This window comes from Telmatherina bonti (assembly GCF_933228915.1).
Source record: "Telmatherina bonti genome assembly, chromosome: 21".
Classification (NCBI taxonomy): Eukaryota; Metazoa; Chordata; class Actinopteri; order Atheriniformes; family Telmatherinidae; genus Telmatherina; species Telmatherina bonti.
The window spans coordinates 20972979-20990372 of record NC_136630.1 but is presented as its reverse complement, the minus strand read 5'-3'; the positions used below and the strand labels follow the sequence as shown (position 1 = coordinate 20990372).

The window sequence follows — 17394 nt, the reverse complement described above, 5'->3', positions numbered from 1 at the left end:
GCTGCTTCACTGCATCTCTGCTGATAGTGGGGAATCACACGGCATGCCTTACTGTTCTGTTTTATTGTCAGAGTTCGCACTGTAAAGACATTTCTGTCCTCCCTTGTTAGTATCATGTAGTATAGTGGATTCACTTGGATCCCACACACTCCATCTCTTATCTTGGTCATTTGGGGTCAGCTCGTTGTTTCTCTATCAAAACCACAAGTTTTCTTACGCCACCACCAGTTGCAGCTATGCAGACGTGTCTGAAGTCAGCCCACAGAAGCTGCTCAACAATAGCCTCTGTCATTCCACCAACAGTCACATATCAGGCCTCTCAACTTCCCATCCCTCTGCTTTCCTCCTCAAATCACTGGAATCAGCAGGAACTTCGCACTAACTGGCTCAAACTGCTTTGGAAAGCCTGAACAGGCTGTTATAATAGACGCTGAAGGGTTTCTTTGATTCAGTTGGTGAAAGGACAACATTCATTTTTAGACAGATAACACTGATGAGCTTTATTCATCATTCTTTTAGTCCTACAGACACAGTTGAAAAGGTAAATTTAGATAAAGATCCAGATTGAACTTCAATAAAAACCATTAAGTGTTCATGCTTTTGCGCAAGCTTGACCCAAAGGACACAATGAAGGTTTAAAACTGTATTTTTCCTCTCTTTCTGTAAAGCAACCCGAGGCTGCGTGATTCTACACCTGTTCCAACTCCCATTCCTCAGAGGAACGGATCTGGAGGAACTGGCCCGGCTGCAGGGCAGCTGGGGCCTGGAGCCTCTGGGACGGGATCCATGGGGCCGAGTCCACACATGATGCGCAGAGGTAAGAGTCTACATGCTTTTCTGTCTATACAAATCATTGATATGGACACATTAAAGAGGAAACGCTGCTTTAATCACAGTTGCATTATTCTCTGTGTGTTAAGTTAAGAAAATAATAAACTGGGTCACATATTCCACCAGTACTAGCTTTTATTTACTGTGAACTTTCAGGTACCAAGAAGCAGGCTCCTGCACCGCCCAAACCCACAAACCCTCCTCCCAGCCAGCCTTGTAACTCCGTGAGCAACACCTGCTCCTCTGGCTCTTCGCAGTCTCTCAGCCCCACTCCCAGACCTCTGTCCAGCCACTCACAAACATCCCCCACTTTGCCCGCCTCACAGCCATGCGCCACACCCAGACGCTACTCCAGCAACCAACCCCCAATCCACGCCCCCAGCCATCCACCTCCAGAGCCTCCGACACAGGCCAGCCCTCCTCCGCCACAGCCTGCTTTGCTCAGCCAGGCCGGTGGGGACCAGCAGAGCACAGAGCCATCACCTCCAGGCACCCCGACCCCACCAGACACCCCTCCACCTTCAGCTAGCCAGGATGTTGTTGCCCCAGCGTCCCCTTCCCCCTACCAGTCTGGTTCGCTTCCCCGGCCGCGACCCGTACCCAAACCTCGAAACAGACCCAGCATCCCGCCACCGCCTCAACCCACCACACTGAGCGGCGAGACCAACGGTATCTGTGCCACCGCCTACAAGATGATGGGTGAGTGTCATTTTCAGTCGATGCATGTCCCGTACCGTAACTTACAGTTTATTAACCACTAGATACTAATGTGTTCTGTCTAACAGTCTTGCATTTTGATACCTCCACAGGTTAGACAAGCACTTGTGAGAGGTTTGTTGAAAACTGCCCTTTGCACTTTTTCTTTGCCTTAACAAATCCTGTCAATCACCACGTTTTTATTTTGCCTGCTGCCTCTTCCAGGTGTCACGTTTTCTTTATTTTTATAGCTCTGATGCAGGACTGTAGTGCTCTTTAGTCAAGGATCTGCTTCTGATGTTTAATACTCAAACAGCATTTTTTTTTTTTTTTGTCTTGTCCAGCATTTAAGCAAGCAGACTGATGTTCTGGATGCTGTGTTCTGCTGAGCAAATTTATTTTGCCAAGGGGAACTTTTGTAGATGTAATGATCCCCTTGTATTTCTTGATTCTTATTTTATTTTTCAATTTGTTTTGGATAATAGCTTGTATTACAGAGTTTATGCTGCTGGACCCGACCGGAAAGGACAGGAAAGGGGCAGAAAGAGAACAGAAAAGAGAACATAAAAAAACAAAAAAAAAACAAAAGAAAGAGATCAATGCATACATGTATATGCACATACATACCCACCTACATATATATGTATATACACTCGCACATACATTATATATATATATACATATATACATACATACATACATATACACATACATACACATGCATACACACACATGTACACATACATGCATACATAAAGATAGATATACATACATACATATACACATACATACACACACACATATATATATATATATATATATATATATATATATATATATATATATATATACACACACATATATACACATATACATACTCACATACATATACACATACATATACACATACACATACACACACATACACATACACTCACACATATGCATACATATATACATATCCATACACATACATACATACACATACACATAAGTACACACACATACCCACCCACACACATAAATATATACACCCACACAAGCCAACTCTAGATTCGTGGAGAACAAAACCGTTGACAATCATGAGGACCAGAAACTAGCAAGTTAAGTCAAAAAGACAGAAAGAGAGGTACCTGCTGTTAGTGAATAAACTTGCTGGATGACTCAGTGACTGTGACACATGCAGAACATTCATGCAGAACATTCAGAAGGGTACGTGTTTAGAGAAGAGTGATCATGCCAATGTGACCCCGCCCGCCTACAGCTAGAGGAAGGCCAGGAGAACCCAGAGACCCGGGTAACCGACAGTCACCCCCAGGTACAGATCCCAACCCCCCCACTCCAGAGCCAGCCATGCATCTGCCCAGGAGGTGGCGAAGGAGGTGCCCAACCAGAGTCCCCCGCAGTCAGGGGGAACAGGCCCCAGCAGGCCCAGGCCGGCAAGGGCCGATCCCGCCGGGCACCGGCCACCTAGGGCAGACAGAGCGCAGGCCCCAGGGCCCAGGCTCAAACAGCATATTTGACTTCTACTCCACTCACTGATGCCAGTTGATAGGTAAAGGATTAGCATTACTGTCCGTTGAAAGAAAAACCAAAATAAAAAGTGAAACTAGAGATTTGTGATGCATCACATCTTTGCCTGCTGCTGTATGTAGATAAAAAATTTGTTGATGATGAATAATTCCATGTCCTGCTTTCTTTTATGCCTTAAAAAGCTGTGATTGTTCTCACATCCGGAACAAAAAATAAAAAAAAGATGTAAATTCAGACACTTATAAATAGATGAAAGAAGAAAAAAATGAACAAAAGTTCTATATTAATTCACCACAGACTTCACTGTTTGCCATATGGAAAGCCTTTAGTGGTGACCAGTCATATTTAGGAGATGTTAACAAGAGACTGATGATTACAGAAGAATCTGGACTCAAAACAAAACATAGCAACATGTTGGCTGATTTGCATGTCAACAGACTGGACAGGTATCAGTAGATTACTGGTTTAAAGCCGTTTCCAGCAGGACATGATGTGACACTTCTTTTCATCCATGCTCTTTTTTGCGGATGTGTGTTTGTAACAGAGAACCATTAATTATTATATTCACTGGCTGAGACCAGCCTGTATAGATGTTTTTATTAAAACTGGGCACATTCCTTTTATGGAAGTCACTTTTTATTGGCTGAAATACACCTGATATGCAGGAGACGTTCAGTGAGTTTGTGTTTCCAATGCAGAATCTGAGTATTAAACTGTTTGCTTCAGACAGAAAAAGCTTGCCGCGGATAAAACAGCAGCCTAGCATCAGAGCTTTAATTCATCACATGTTCACTGAGCATCACAACTGTAACATCTGTGATTTTGTAAAGATTTCACATGCAGAGCTGAGTTCTCACAACTTTTGTGTTTGTGAGACATGAAGGCATTGTGTTTGTCTCTCATTTTACTGTTATGGATTTTTGAAAGGCAGCATCCTTTCATGAAGCACGAGTCACTCTGACACGCATGTAACATGATGGGAATTCCAGCTTTGTTGCAACAGTTCACATTAACTCACCTTCATGTTTTCCATCTGCTTTCACCGTTTATGGCACCGCTTCTTATAGTCTCTGAGCGCACGCCGCCACCTGCTGTCGAGACAACAGAGCAGCTCCTGCTGCTGCTGCTGCTGCTTCCCGAGCTCTGGAAAATATTAGTCTGACCGACTGGCAGTGCTGCAGCAGCTTTGAATGTTCTCAGGCTGCAGGAGGACGCTGCATGTGTTTGTGATTATGGTCATGGTTTACATAATGTGGGCATGAAGAGAGTGTGGATGCTTTACAGGATGTGTATGGAGTTTTTAGTGTAAGCGCCCGTGAGCATAGAAAAGATTTGCAGATATTAGCTAATACTGATCTTATTCAGTGTTTAGCAGATGCTGCTTTTCTGTTGTTGTTTTGTAATAATTTTGTTTGTAAAATTGTCTCCTCCCTGTGACTTATCTGTTGTCTGTTTTGCTGTCTAGACCCAGCGATGTCATTCAAGGGGCCGAGTCGAACTTTGATCCCCGAGCTTGCTGTAGACCAGCAGCCAGTAATGACGTCGTCGTCTTCTTCCTCTTCGTCCTGCCTGCCTCATCCTAAAGACTGTGACCTGGACACTGAGAGCACCGTCTTATAAGAAGATGATGCGCTGGACCACTGCTCCAGTGCATCTCCTCTTTCCTCATCCATACACCTCATCTGTAGCTTTCAACTAAAAGAAGAATCTCTGCAGGACTTCTGTAGGAATGTTCAAGCATTTGGCTCCCATCATGCAGGAAACGGCTCTCTGTCTGCAACGGCAACAAAATAGGCACTTCGACAAGATTTGTGACTTTTAAAACCAAAGTATTTGACCTACTATGTAGCAGCATAACATCACTTCGATTGAGATGGTAGACGTAGGTATTGGAAGCTAAAAGTCAGTCGATCTGTGAGGAATTAATGGGAAACATTAATTTTCACAACTTAGAGGTTACAAAGGGCATTTTTCAATATTTTATAGAGGAAGCAGTCCAAATAATTGATTTGTAGCCCTAGTCGTAATCCTGATGATGTCAGTTGAGAGACAGATGTGGAACAGATCCATCACTGTCAGGTGAAGTAATCACAAGCGGGTTGTTCTGTGTGATGGCGCCGGGTGCTGTTTGTGACGCAAAGCTGTGACACTTCCACATGCCACATTCTCCATCTGCGTGGTGCGTGTAAAAAGAGGCTGCAGACAATCGACGACAGCTGCCACTTGGATAGAATCAGGTTGCCCAAAACATGGACTGACTTTGACATTTAGTGTGTGGTATTTTTTTTTTTCTTTTTTTTTCTAAATGTATGAAAGAATGGCCTTAGACAAGGAGACAAAGATGGGAAGGGAAGTTAGCAGGTGAAGTAGAAACCAAAACAGTTGCTTGAAGTGTAGCTGGTGACTGCAGGTTTCCAGTCATCTCCAACACTTGATTTACCCCATCCCTTTTCTTTCCCTCATGTCTACCCTTTCCTTTTCCCCTTCACTCTTGTATTTATTTACCTGTTAAATGAAAATCACATGCATTCCCTGTGGCTTGACATAATTATTGCAGTCTTTAAATGTAAATCATGCCTTACTGGTTCCTCCAGAGCTGCAAAATAGGCATTTTATATATTTACTGTACGGAGGATATACTTGGCTCCCAGTTCTACAGTATTTCTAAGAGATTGTCATGGTAACAGTTGTGCTTCAGGGATTTAAGGAAGACAGTTTGACCCTCTGCAATAGAAATAGTGTATGGTTTGTGTATTGCTCCGTAATAGTGTGTATTTAAATGTGTTTTGGTTGTTACCTCTGGGTTTTTTAAGCAGAAGTAGCGGGGTTGACCACCCTCCCAGCCTCAACGCAATAGTCAGTATTTGGCCTTTGATTCCCCATTTATTTCAGTGTTTTGTCCGGTGTTTGCTGAGGCGTTACACACCACAAGTTGTGTGTGAGTGAATGTAGAGAAAGGACGCTTTTTTTTTTCCCTTTTTTTTTTTTTTTTTTTTTTTTAATTCCCAACCTGTTTATTCTGAGCTAAGAGATGCAGAAACAGCTGAAGCTGCACTTGACTGCGTTCAGTGAGGGGTTTCTAGTGAACTGGTTGGGTTGTTTTGGTTTTATACATGTTTTTCTCTTTCCCACTGAGCTGAGAGCACGTGCTGCTGTGAAATCTCAGTAGTGATGTGGTGTTAGACTTAGCTAATTCAGATGATTTTAAAGAATTGCTTTGCTTGGCCTCAGACACAAGTCAGTTTGGTCCTGAGAGGAACCGAGCCGATATGGTACCATTGGAGGAAGTCTCAGATGCTGCAGTTGCACTGAAAACTAGTTCTGTGTTTTTTCAGACAGTTGAAGCATAAGAATCCAGTCTTTCTCTATTTGCTCCTGTACCTCACTGCCTTATCCCTGTGCATCATGAAAACTTTGTTTTTAGTCAATGATCTCTCAGAGAAATGCCAATAAACATAGAAATTATAATGCTGCATTTTCAAGCTCTATAGTTTTGTATGTATGCTGTCTCATGAGCTTAAATATGGAATAAAACCTGTAATATGAAGCTTGGTTATACCCCTTTTCCAAAGAAAATAAAGTATATGAAGGAACTAACTTGTAGTTTGTCATTGTTGAATGTACATTGCTGTAATAATATTTGCCTAAATGTGTTAACTTAAAGTTGACTGTTCTTAGTGCAGATTTCGGCAATACTTCACGGAGCAATGTTGAAACTTCAACAGATTCCAAGATCACTGACTCGACTACTGGTGTGTCTAAGTTAATGAGATGTCGACTCCATTTTAGCTCCATTTGGAACAGAAGTGAAAAAAAATGAGCATGGATCATGATATATATACTTCAGACTGTTCTGTCGAGGTAATCTACCCTCAAGATTCTGCAGCACTACTTCTACTGACAATCTGATGTGATGAAATATGAACAAAGATGAGTGTTGCAATAACACAATCACCAGTTATCAAATCTGGTTTTGGAAAGGATTAAACGTGCTACAAAAACTATCCAGTGAGCGGCAGGCGTCTTGATCAAAATGCTTTGTTTTTACTGGTTCCAGAGGAAAGGCAGGCAACAGTAACTCAATCACTGGTTAAAACCAAAGTACACAGAATTTCATCTCTGAATGTACAACACGCCCAGCCTAGAAGCAGCTGGCCTACAGCAACAGAAGACCAGTCCAGGTCACCCCTATCAGCTCAGGACAGGACTGTTGGGCTAGTTTACACAGACTCCCCAAAACTGGACAATAGAAGATGGGAAAATGTTGCCTGGTCTGATGAGTCTCTTTCAGCTCCAGATGCAGACGGCAGGGTCATATACCTTCTGCCTCGTGTCTACACTTCAGGATGGTGGTGTGATGGTGTGGGGGATCATTTCTTTGCACACTTTGGGCAACTTAATACTAACTGAGCATCACTCAAAGGCTGCAGCTGACATGAACATTAATGAGCATGTCCATCCCTTTGTGGTAGTTCCTCTCAATCCTGGTACTCTGAATTCATAACTCTGCATTTTTTAGATGTTTTTCTACTTCAACACATCTGATGCAAATAAATGCACCTCTTCATCAAGCTGCAAGCCTGTTAATGATCTTTTCAATTCAGCAGGTATGTTACGCATACAGAAACATTTAAAACTTGCAGGGCAGTGGGTCCTGAGAACCAGAATTAAGAGACACTTCTCCATCTTCTGATGGCTAATTCCAGCATGTCTCAAAGTTAAAATCCTCTCCAACTGGTTTCTTGAATGTGACAGTGAGTTCACTGTACTCCAGCAGCCTCCACTGTCACCAGATCTCAATCCAACAGAGCCGCTTTGAGATGTGGTCTGACGAGACATTCTCATCATGGATGTGCAGCGGCTGTGTGATGTTTTCATGTTAATATGAAGCTAAATCTCCATCTTCCATCACCTTGTTGGGACAGTTCTGAAGGAAAAAACAGAGTCCAGCCTGGTATTAGCAGGGAGGACCTAAGAAAGTGGCTGGTGAAAGCACTGTCAAAAACCAGAAAAAAAATCTTTCGTCAGATTAAATAAACATATTCTTTATTTGAAAGCAAACAAAAGGGTCCAATGATCACAAAACATCAGCAACTTTCCATGAAAACATATAAAACAGTTATAAAAGGGAACCAATAAATAAACCTAAATAATATAACATATCTTGTTTGAAACCTAAATATCGAGGGAAGGAGGGGAATGCTACCAGCTGCACATTTCAACACATCAACTGCACCAACATGCTATTGACTCAGACACAAAAATACTGGTACACTTGTAGCAGCTATGATTTCATCGTTTACAAGATTATGGTCCCTTTGTAAAGCCTGGCTAAAGCTGTGCAACAAGGAAAAAAAAAAAGAAGAAAAAAAAAATCATTTTTCTGATGAGACTCTGGAATTAGAAATAAACCAGGACCTGGAGGACACCAGAGCAAATGGTATAAATGAAAACGATGAACAGTGCATAGAAAAACTTGAATTTACAAGCTTTAACAGACATCATCATAAATACAACACAAGTACATAGTAACAGTAGATGAGTAGTGACATCACCATGACAACCAAAGAATCAGGATATAACCATTTACAGTAGGAGGCTCCCTACGTCATCCCCCAACACACACACATGCACACACACATATTTGTTCATACATTCAGCAGCCACACTAGAGCAGTGTTGCGTTCACAATAAAAAATAAGCTTTTCTGTTTCTGCTAGAGGCACGAGGCCCAGTCTTAACATCACAGCTGACTTTTATCTCCGTGTGCTGCCAGAAAAAGGGCACTAATTATCAAAATAGCAAATAAATTAAAAAAAAGAAAACTAATCAGTTCCACCCACATAAAAACTGGTTATGTAGGACATCCTTGTGCAGTCATTGTTCGTAGTAAATGTACAATATTGCTGGAGTGGTATAAATGGCATTTTGCAAATGAATCTAGGATTTGAGGGAGTCATGAATGGGCTCAACAAAAATAATTCAGCCGATGTTTTGATAGAGACTAGACACAAAAATGTGGGGAACCACACTTTTAACAATTGAAGTAAACTATGACAATGCAGGAGTTGAACATGATTTATCATCTGTGATAGTTAAGTAAAAATATAACCCCTGCCTCAACTTTCACACCAGGAAATGAGAAATTGGGAATAAAAAACCCCCAAAAAAACCAAGGATGAATAAAAAGTGATTTTTATTTTCCAACAGCATTAACCCCAAGAATTTTCATGTTTTGATAAATAAATCTTAATTAATTTAATATACTTAAAGCTTTAACATTGCACAGCAAGAAGACCCAGCAAAAAGGGGATATTAAGTTTAATATTACGGTTAAAAAAAGATGTTTGACAATTTACTGATTTAGCAGCTAAATGTAAACTTTGTGAATACAGCATGGGATTGAAGAGCTTGTTTAAATTATCTCATGTCTTCGGGTAATTGTCTTCATGATTTCGTATCATGGTAGCATCAGTGAACCTTGTTGAGAAGCAGATGATTTGCAGATCATTTGATGGTAAAGTTGGTCAATCCTTGAACAAAATATATTTGATAAATACAGTCTCTGGGACCTATTTCATCACTTTATGGTGAAAACTTTACCCAAAGCCTTGTTGTAACACAATCTCAGTCTTTTTCTCCATGTTGGATGCTTCTTGTTCTACAACAATTCTGACAACATGGTCATAAGCTGTACTTATATGTAAATTACTTTCATTTTTTTTGTTTTACTTACATACCATACATGCATACATACATACTTTTTTTTAAGTCACGCTTTAAAGAAAGCCTGGGAAGCTTTTGTACATTTCTTCCTCAGCAATTCAGAAAAATATTCAACGGTTCAAGAGATCTGGAGGGATTTTGGTGAGTCTGAGCTGGACCAACCCCTCAGATATCAGTACATCAAGAATTATGGCTCATCAACAGTTGATATAATGACATGGATTGGAATCACAAAATTTACAAGTTTTTTAATGATGTTACATCAGTGGTAGCCTGCTGGATGTTGTGTCTTTGTATCCTCTTCAGTTTATCTACATAAATCTTTAAAAATGTTAGTGCCAGTTCAGATGTTGTGATGCTGGAGAGACTTCTGCTGGTAGTTCTGGTTTTACTAAATACATTAGATCATGTATAACTTGAGTTTTCTAAAGCCTATGACATACCTGGGTTAAGAGCCAAAATCCAGAGACAAATACTGCAGACAAAGTGTAAGCAGAAAAGAACCAGGGATTGTAGATCAGTCAGAACTGCACCATTTGCAACACATTGTGTAATCTTGGGACACCCCATCTCTGCACCCTAGATATTACTGTGCATGCGAGTTTCCATCCATGCCGTATGCGAGGACTGTTTACTTCTGTTTCCTGGCAGCAGCAACAGCTGGCCGCAGCTCAGCTGTTGCCAGGCTACAAACACAAGACCCCCAATGGATTCATGAGGAGATTCCAACCATGCCTTTCTTGCTGCTACATTTCAGCTTTCAGAGGGCTTATCGCTGGATTCTCTTATGTTCATGACTGCATTCCATGAATTTATCTGTATTTGTTTTATCTTTCTTTTATCGTTTCTACAGCAATGACACAATGTTTCTTCAGTGATTAATAAAATATTTTTCAATCACAGTCAGGACTTCCAATTCAGAATAACAGCAAGCTCTACGTGAGCTGGGATCAACTTCTATGGACTCTGAGGGGTCTGGGATGTCCCGCAACACAGTAGAAACCTGTGTTGCCTTCAGACCTGATGCATTTAGGATATAACTTTTATAGAAATGCACACCATATACTCATGACCAAAGACAAAAAACGACCATCCTAACAATTTTCAGCATGAAGTATGCAAGCTGGGCTCTGTGATGGTACATTGCCCCTGACAAATTGGGGCCCATTGCAATTCGTTCCCCTGGTCCAACCCCTCCATTTATCCACAGGTAATGAAACATTTTTCTTTGCAGGATAAACAGTCATGGTCATTCAGACATAGCAAAAAGCTAGATACTGACTACTCAATGGTCCATTACAGAAAACAGACGCCTTACTTCTGGAAAGCAGAGAGTTACATTCAGGTGGTTCAGCTAAACAGAGGAATTCTGACTAAATCTTACATTTCTGTGACGGCGGCATGCACACAGCGTAGGTTGCCCTCAAGAGAACATCTCTTCCTTGGATTATACAAAGGCATGGCTGAGGAAGAAGAGGGTGAAAGCACTGCACTGGCCTGTAAGAATGTGTGGAGAAATTTAAAAATGACTGCCACGACAACCTCATACTGTTGCAGAGTTTAGGCTGTGTTTTCTGGAGGATTGGGACAAAATAACAACCGAATCATCTTTTAAGTGCTGTAAGAAGGAATGACAACCTTACAAAGTGATGAACATTTTACTTTCAACTTGCCTTTTGGGATGTAATGCAGACCTGATGTGCCCAGATGGATTTAAGTTAACATTTGAAAGGAAGCTTAGGAGACAAAACATGAAACATCTTGGGGTCATACTGAAAAAAATAAAAGCTAATGTTAAAAGGACAGATGTTAGAAATGCTTACTGTTCCAACTTTTTTAGATTTGGGGTTGTAGAAGCAACTGGATGATTAATGTGACACTTTTCTAAAACTAGAAAATAACTCATCATGGAAGAAGCAACATAAAAATATCCGATGCAGAAATTAACGCATGATATTCTAACAGATTTTTTTTTCAATAATTAACGTTTTAGAAATATATGGCTTTTTTTTTTTTTGGACATATTTTCATCTCTTCAGTTTAATGCCTAATAATATCCAAAGATATAATGTTTTTTCCCACTTGGTCATGTTTGCTTGATTCTGTGGCTAAAATTTCTAACACACACACACACACACACACACACAATCTTGGACATAAAATAAAGACAGAAAACATCCAACAGGTTATATCCAATCCCTTCAAATACAAATAACTGCACAATATTTCAAAGCTCTTCATTAAAACATTTAAAGTAAAACCTTCATGACCTTCCTCCCACAGAAATGTGTGACGTCAACTTCCTTCAAACTTTAAGTCACAACAACCGATGTCCATTAAATCCACAGTAAATAAAAGTAGAAGTGCCTCACCTGGAAGGCTAGAGTAACAACGCATTTTCAGCATTTTTCTAATTTTTGTAATAAATCCTACTGTATGGGAGGCAGTAAATGCATCAACAACCTACACCTTTGATTTATCTATCTTCCAGACATCCATCATCAGTCTGCATCTGTGCTCAATCTTTACAATTCTCAAATATGATCTGATAGAAAATATAAACTTTTTATAGTCATATATAATAAACATAGTAAGTAATCTCTACCCACAAAGCAGTTTCATCACTTTTATCTCCTTTCATAAAGATGAAGAGGAGTAATAAACGGTACCTTGATGGCTTCTCGCACGATTTCCTGGTTAAAAAGAGGTGAAAATTATGTCAAACTGCTGTTTGGTGAGAGGACATCTGATTTCCTCTGCTCTTCCCAGCACCTGGAATATCATCACTGCTGCACACAGGACACTCAGAGGACAGATGCAGTGTGTTCCCTTCATGTTTTTCTGTAGATGACGACGTCCTGTTGGTTCGAGTGTCTCTGTGTGATTTTTGGCACTTTGGTTGTGGAGAGCAAAGTGAAATTTCTCGGTTCGGCCTGACATCCGCCTCCATTTCTTGCTCCTACCAGGCCAGAGGGGAAGACAGTCTGGGGCTTTTGGGGTTTTCTGGAGTCTGGGTCTCATTCAGAGCTCTCTGGAAGATAAAACCCATAATCAAATCTGATTTATACTCATATTTATTATTATTATTCTAATGATTGCAGGGCTTCCCAGTCAGTCTGAGCCTCAGCTCTGCTGACAACATGAAAACTATGAAGCTGCTCGCTGTCTGGATGTCTGGAACACATCAAATTCAGCCCAACTCACTCCAGCGACACATTACAACATGACAACCAGCTGTTAGCTCACCTCAAACTTGGACATGAACTCTGCAAAGATACCGAAGAAAGCCTCTGTGCTGGTGGACTTACTGTCCTCTCCAAAGTAAGAGGCAACCTTGGAGAATTCTTCCATTGCTCGGGTCTGCAGAGACTCCAGAGACTGGATGGCAGGGTGGCTGTTCTCCAGGAAACTCTGCAGGTGCAAAAAGGTGTAATCGGCCTATTAGTACTTAAACTTTTACACAGATTAAAAACAATGTCTATCTGACAAAAATTTGAATGAACATTGCATAAAAACAGTGAAAGAGTTCAAAAAGAATTATATGTGTTTTTTTAAAAAAACAACTTGTTGCTTCTTAATCGTGAAAAAGTAAAATGTCTTGTTCAGACACATTCAGGAGTTTTATATGCTTGACCAACAACGCTGAAAAATATATTTCTAAAATGGAATAAAAATGGGATTAGATGATTAAAATAGTGGATTATAAACTCATAACCACAGCTAATGCCTGCTGAATAGCAGTTCAAAGGCTAACCACTTGGGGCACTCTTCAAAACAGTCAGATCCCACAGACCAACAAGTTAAAACGCCCACAAAAAACTTTTTAAAAAAAAAAAACCAAAAAACAAAATCTGAAAAAAAAAGAATTTTGTTTTATTTATTTTTTATTTGAGTCAATTTTTAAGAGAAAAAAAAAAGCAAATTCTGCATTTTTCTGAAATAACCACCTACCTCTAACTTCTGTGATTACAAGCAAGGACATCCACCATGAATGCTGCTGCAGGAGACTTTGTTTTTGTTTTTAAACAACTAAATTATTAACCACTTACTTAGAGGTAATGACTGAAAAAAAAAAAAAAAAAATCTACTCTTTATTTGCTCTTTTTAAACTGTCAAAACGCAAAGAGATAAAACTGCAAAGGTTATCCACTAGGGGGCAGAAGACCAATATCAGATTGACTGTTAGCTTAATGTTAAGCTAACTTAATAGTAAGCTGATTGCTTGCTACAGCTCCACATCTATGATGCCGAAATAACCGTGAAGGTGGTCTTCACCCCGAATATTTATGTGAAAAAGAATTTCAAAACCCATAAATCTTTGTTTGTTGTGTTTTATGTATTTAACGTTTTTAACGTACGCTCATGACAGAAGTAAAATGATCCTCTGAGGTGGCTGGGATCTTCTGACAGGCCGTCCTGATGTCCTGGATGGTGGAGTGCATGTCACTCAGCTCTGTTGTGATGACCCTCTGGTTGACTGTAAAGGTCACATGGAAAGATATGTGAATGACCAAAACCGTGTCAGTTATCTAACAATCATTAAATGATCATACAACAACATACATAAACTATGTCTTTGGGTTGTTGCTCTCCAAACACATTTTATCAAAGCAAATCAAACTTTTTCATCAACCACTTCTTTATAACAGTAAAATAAAAATGCTGCAAAAATGATAAAATACATAAGAATAGTAAAAAAGGAAAGGCAAAAAAAAAAACAGGACAGATAAGCAGTACTATCAACTGTAAAATATAATATAAGTCAAGGTTAAAATTAAAGTAAATAAAAAACAAACAAACAAAAGTAAGGTTAAAACAAATAAATGGATTAAATATTCACACAAAAACAAGAAATACTAAGTCAAAGCCACATTAAATCGGTAAGTTATGAGTCTGCTCTTCAAACCATGAATGTTCTCTGCATCAGTCAGACTTCTTCCTACTGCGTAAACGTACCTTTTGCTGCCAGAGGCACTGTCGTCAGATTTCTGGGGAAGTTCAGCAGCTCGGGAAAGTGTTGGCACAAAGACTTGGCCAGGATGTGGAGAAAGGTAGATTTCCCATCAACTGTTTTGGTTGTGCTTAGCTGTAAGACAGATGAGAAAATAAACGACTAAATATGCAAATCCAGATGAATGTAGCATGGTTAAAGGACGTTTCCATGCTGTACCTCAGTCAGGAAGTTGATCTTAAAACTGGTAGTTCTGTGACTTTTGGGCTGTCCATTATTCAAGTAATTTCCCATCGCAAGAACAAACTGTTGACAAAAGGAAAATAAGTTTTTAATATCAAGCAGGCATTGTAATTTGCAGTTTTGGATCCAGTAGAGCTGTAGTGAAGTCTCACCTCCAGGATTTTAGCGAGTTTCTTGCTGCTCCTCAGTTCCACTGAGGCCTTGTAGATGTAATCAAACGCCACCTTCATCTCCTCCGTCCTCTCCTGCAGGGTTGTCTTGAAGTGGAGGCTTCTCAGACGAGTCTTGTACTCAGGCACCATTAGCATCTGAAACAGAGAGAACATGCTTTCTTACAAGCAACTCCAGCTTATAATAACTGATCATTTCAGTTATTTTTCTTTCAGAAATACCTGGAAAATGAACTGGTCGGGTTCGCTCAGTTTGGTCGGGTCCTGGTCGAACTGCTCGTACTGTTTGACCTCATCATCATCAGGGGCATAGAGCAGCAGCTGCTTGATATGAGCCGGCTCCAGCCTGTCCGTGTTCATGTTCATTAGGACCTGACGCAGCTCGGCAGGAGAGAGCTTCAGATGTGCGATGAGGATGGCTGCGGGGAGGTAAGAGGAGGAGGGTGAGTGGGAGAGCAAAGGGAAGATTTAGCTCTGTTTTTACTTAATGAAGAAGATCACTGTTTCCACTCTGCAACACTTCCTAAAATTTTTTTACAGTTTTTGGTTATGAAACCCAAGATTCCCACAGAAACATGATGATTAGCAGCAGGGAATGTGAATAAAATCAACATTATGGATCTGCTGGGAGCAGAGAGGAGATGAAAGATGAGGAAGGCTGCCATTTTCCAATTATGGACATTATCTGGCACCTGATCGGCAGTTTTTATGGCAGTGTTACAACATTATAAGTACTTTGTACAATCTTACTCTTTTATGTGAGTCACAAAGTGAACAGAATAAAAGATTTTGCTATCAAATGTTAAACTTTGCAATAGTTGACATATTGTTTACTTGTACATTTCTACATTACTTGTGGTTTGTTTATTAGTTTCTACCTGGTCATTATCCTTCAAAAGCAGATGAACTAATCCAGGCTTAACATATTTTTATTGTAAAACATCCAGTTAAAGGTGCAGTTTTGAAGGATGTGTGGCAAGTCACTTAATCTCTTTCTTAGACTGTTAAAACATTCATGTTTCCATCAGTATAATGTGATAATGGTGGTAATCTGGGCTCTAAATCAGGATTTTTACACCAGGCAACATGGCTGGTCAGTTCCTACAATACCAGCCAATCTAGGGAACATAAATCAGAGCATAAATGCAACTGAATGTCTTTTATCACAAATGTTTCTAATTGTTAATATTTTTCATGAAAATGTAAAAAAAAAAAAAAAAAAAAAAAAAAAAACATTCTCTCAGTGTTCCGCTTTAAAATTTGCTCTTAATAAATTAGAAACTTTTCCTTGGTAGTTTTTATGTTTTCTTTTTTTTTTTTTTTCAAGAGCACAACTACATAACATAATTATGTATATTCTGGAATATTTTAATGAAATTTCAAGATGTATTAAAATAAAATAATTAAATAACGTAAAGAGTCAGTCTTTCCAGATGTAATTAACACTTCATTAGAGCTCTTATTAGAACAATAATCTTCAGTTTGAATTTGTGTCCCTCCGGACATTCTCCGTTTCCTTAGTTATGTGTTTGTGATTTTGCACAAACTTTGACATGTGTGAACACAAACTATCTGCATTCCAGATCCGAATGATTCAACCTCTTCTGCCATTGTAAACATTCCCCCTTACATCCTTTCTTTTCCTGTAATGCAGCCTCATCAAGTCCCAAACATATTTTTCATTTCACATTCAATAAATCAATTTCTTTGATTAAACTCTCACTCAGTTGCACTTCAGTCAGCGGGGCAGTAACACATACACAGCACACCAAAGCAAGCATGCATGTATGATATGTCATGGAATAATGCTCATGGGAAATGAAGTGACAGCACTGCCGGGAGAACAGAAACAATTTGCTTTATTGGTCATCTGAAAAACGGGCCGGAAGGTTTTCATTCACAATTAATCTGCCAGTTCACTAACTGCTGTAAAAATCAAGCAGAAAAATAGAGTTTCTTAAACTTCTGGTTGTACACATAGATGTAATATATTGTGTATTTGCTTGTCTAGAGTGTGAATTTTGACATATATTGCTGGCTTGAACTGGGGACAGTAAGGTTTAAACTTACTGGAAATGATTATGGCAAGAAGCATTGTGTTAGCAGCTAAAGAAAAGATAATAATTACATCCATTTAAAGGTATTACCATTAATCTGTCCAATGGAACAAAGAGCACTTTTAATATTGCCAGTGTTTTTTCAAAAACAGAAATTATTGTGAACAGCTAGTGAGTTAGGATTGAC

At 39.7% G+C, this 17394-nt stretch overlaps 2 protein-coding genes across 5 annotated transcripts in view; one reads left to right on the top strand and one right to left on the bottom strand.

Moving 5' to 3' along the window:
- Window positions 1–6632, top strand: part of arhgap17a (Rho GTPase activating protein 17a) — a 35629-nt gene extending 28997 nt beyond the window's left edge. For 3 of the 4 annotated variants that reach the window (XM_079261323.1, XM_079261325.1, XM_079261322.1), the window contains 3 exons: window positions 669–817; window positions 988–1530; window positions 4526–6632. In XM_079261323.1, the coding sequence (XP_079117449.1) occupies window positions 669–817; window positions 988–1530; window positions 4526–4680 (847 nt within the window). In that variant the 3' untranslated portion in view covers window positions 4681–6632. Of the gene's footprint in view, window positions 1–668; window positions 818–987; window positions 1531–1640; window positions 1663–4525 lie in introns of all 4 variants that reach the window. The other variant, XM_079261324.1, reaches the window with a different exon arrangement.
- Window positions 6633–12745: 6113 nt separating this feature from the next.
- grid2ipb (glutamate receptor, ionotropic, delta 2 (Grid2) interacting protein, b) overlaps window positions 12746–17394 on the bottom strand; it is a gene marked incomplete at both ends in the record, with an annotated part of 43369 nt that continues 38720 nt past the window's right edge. The window contains 7 exons of the mRNA XM_079260314.1: window positions 12746–12817; window positions 13033–13197; window positions 14145–14263; window positions 14743–14872; window positions 14957–15043; window positions 15133–15288; window positions 15373–15569. Coding sequence (XP_079116440.1) covers window positions 12746–12817; window positions 13033–13197; window positions 14145–14263; window positions 14743–14872; window positions 14957–15043; window positions 15133–15288; window positions 15373–15569 — 926 coding nt within the window. The remainder of the gene's footprint in view (window positions 12818–13032; window positions 13198–14144; window positions 14264–14742; window positions 14873–14956; window positions 15044–15132; window positions 15289–15372; window positions 15570–17394) is intronic.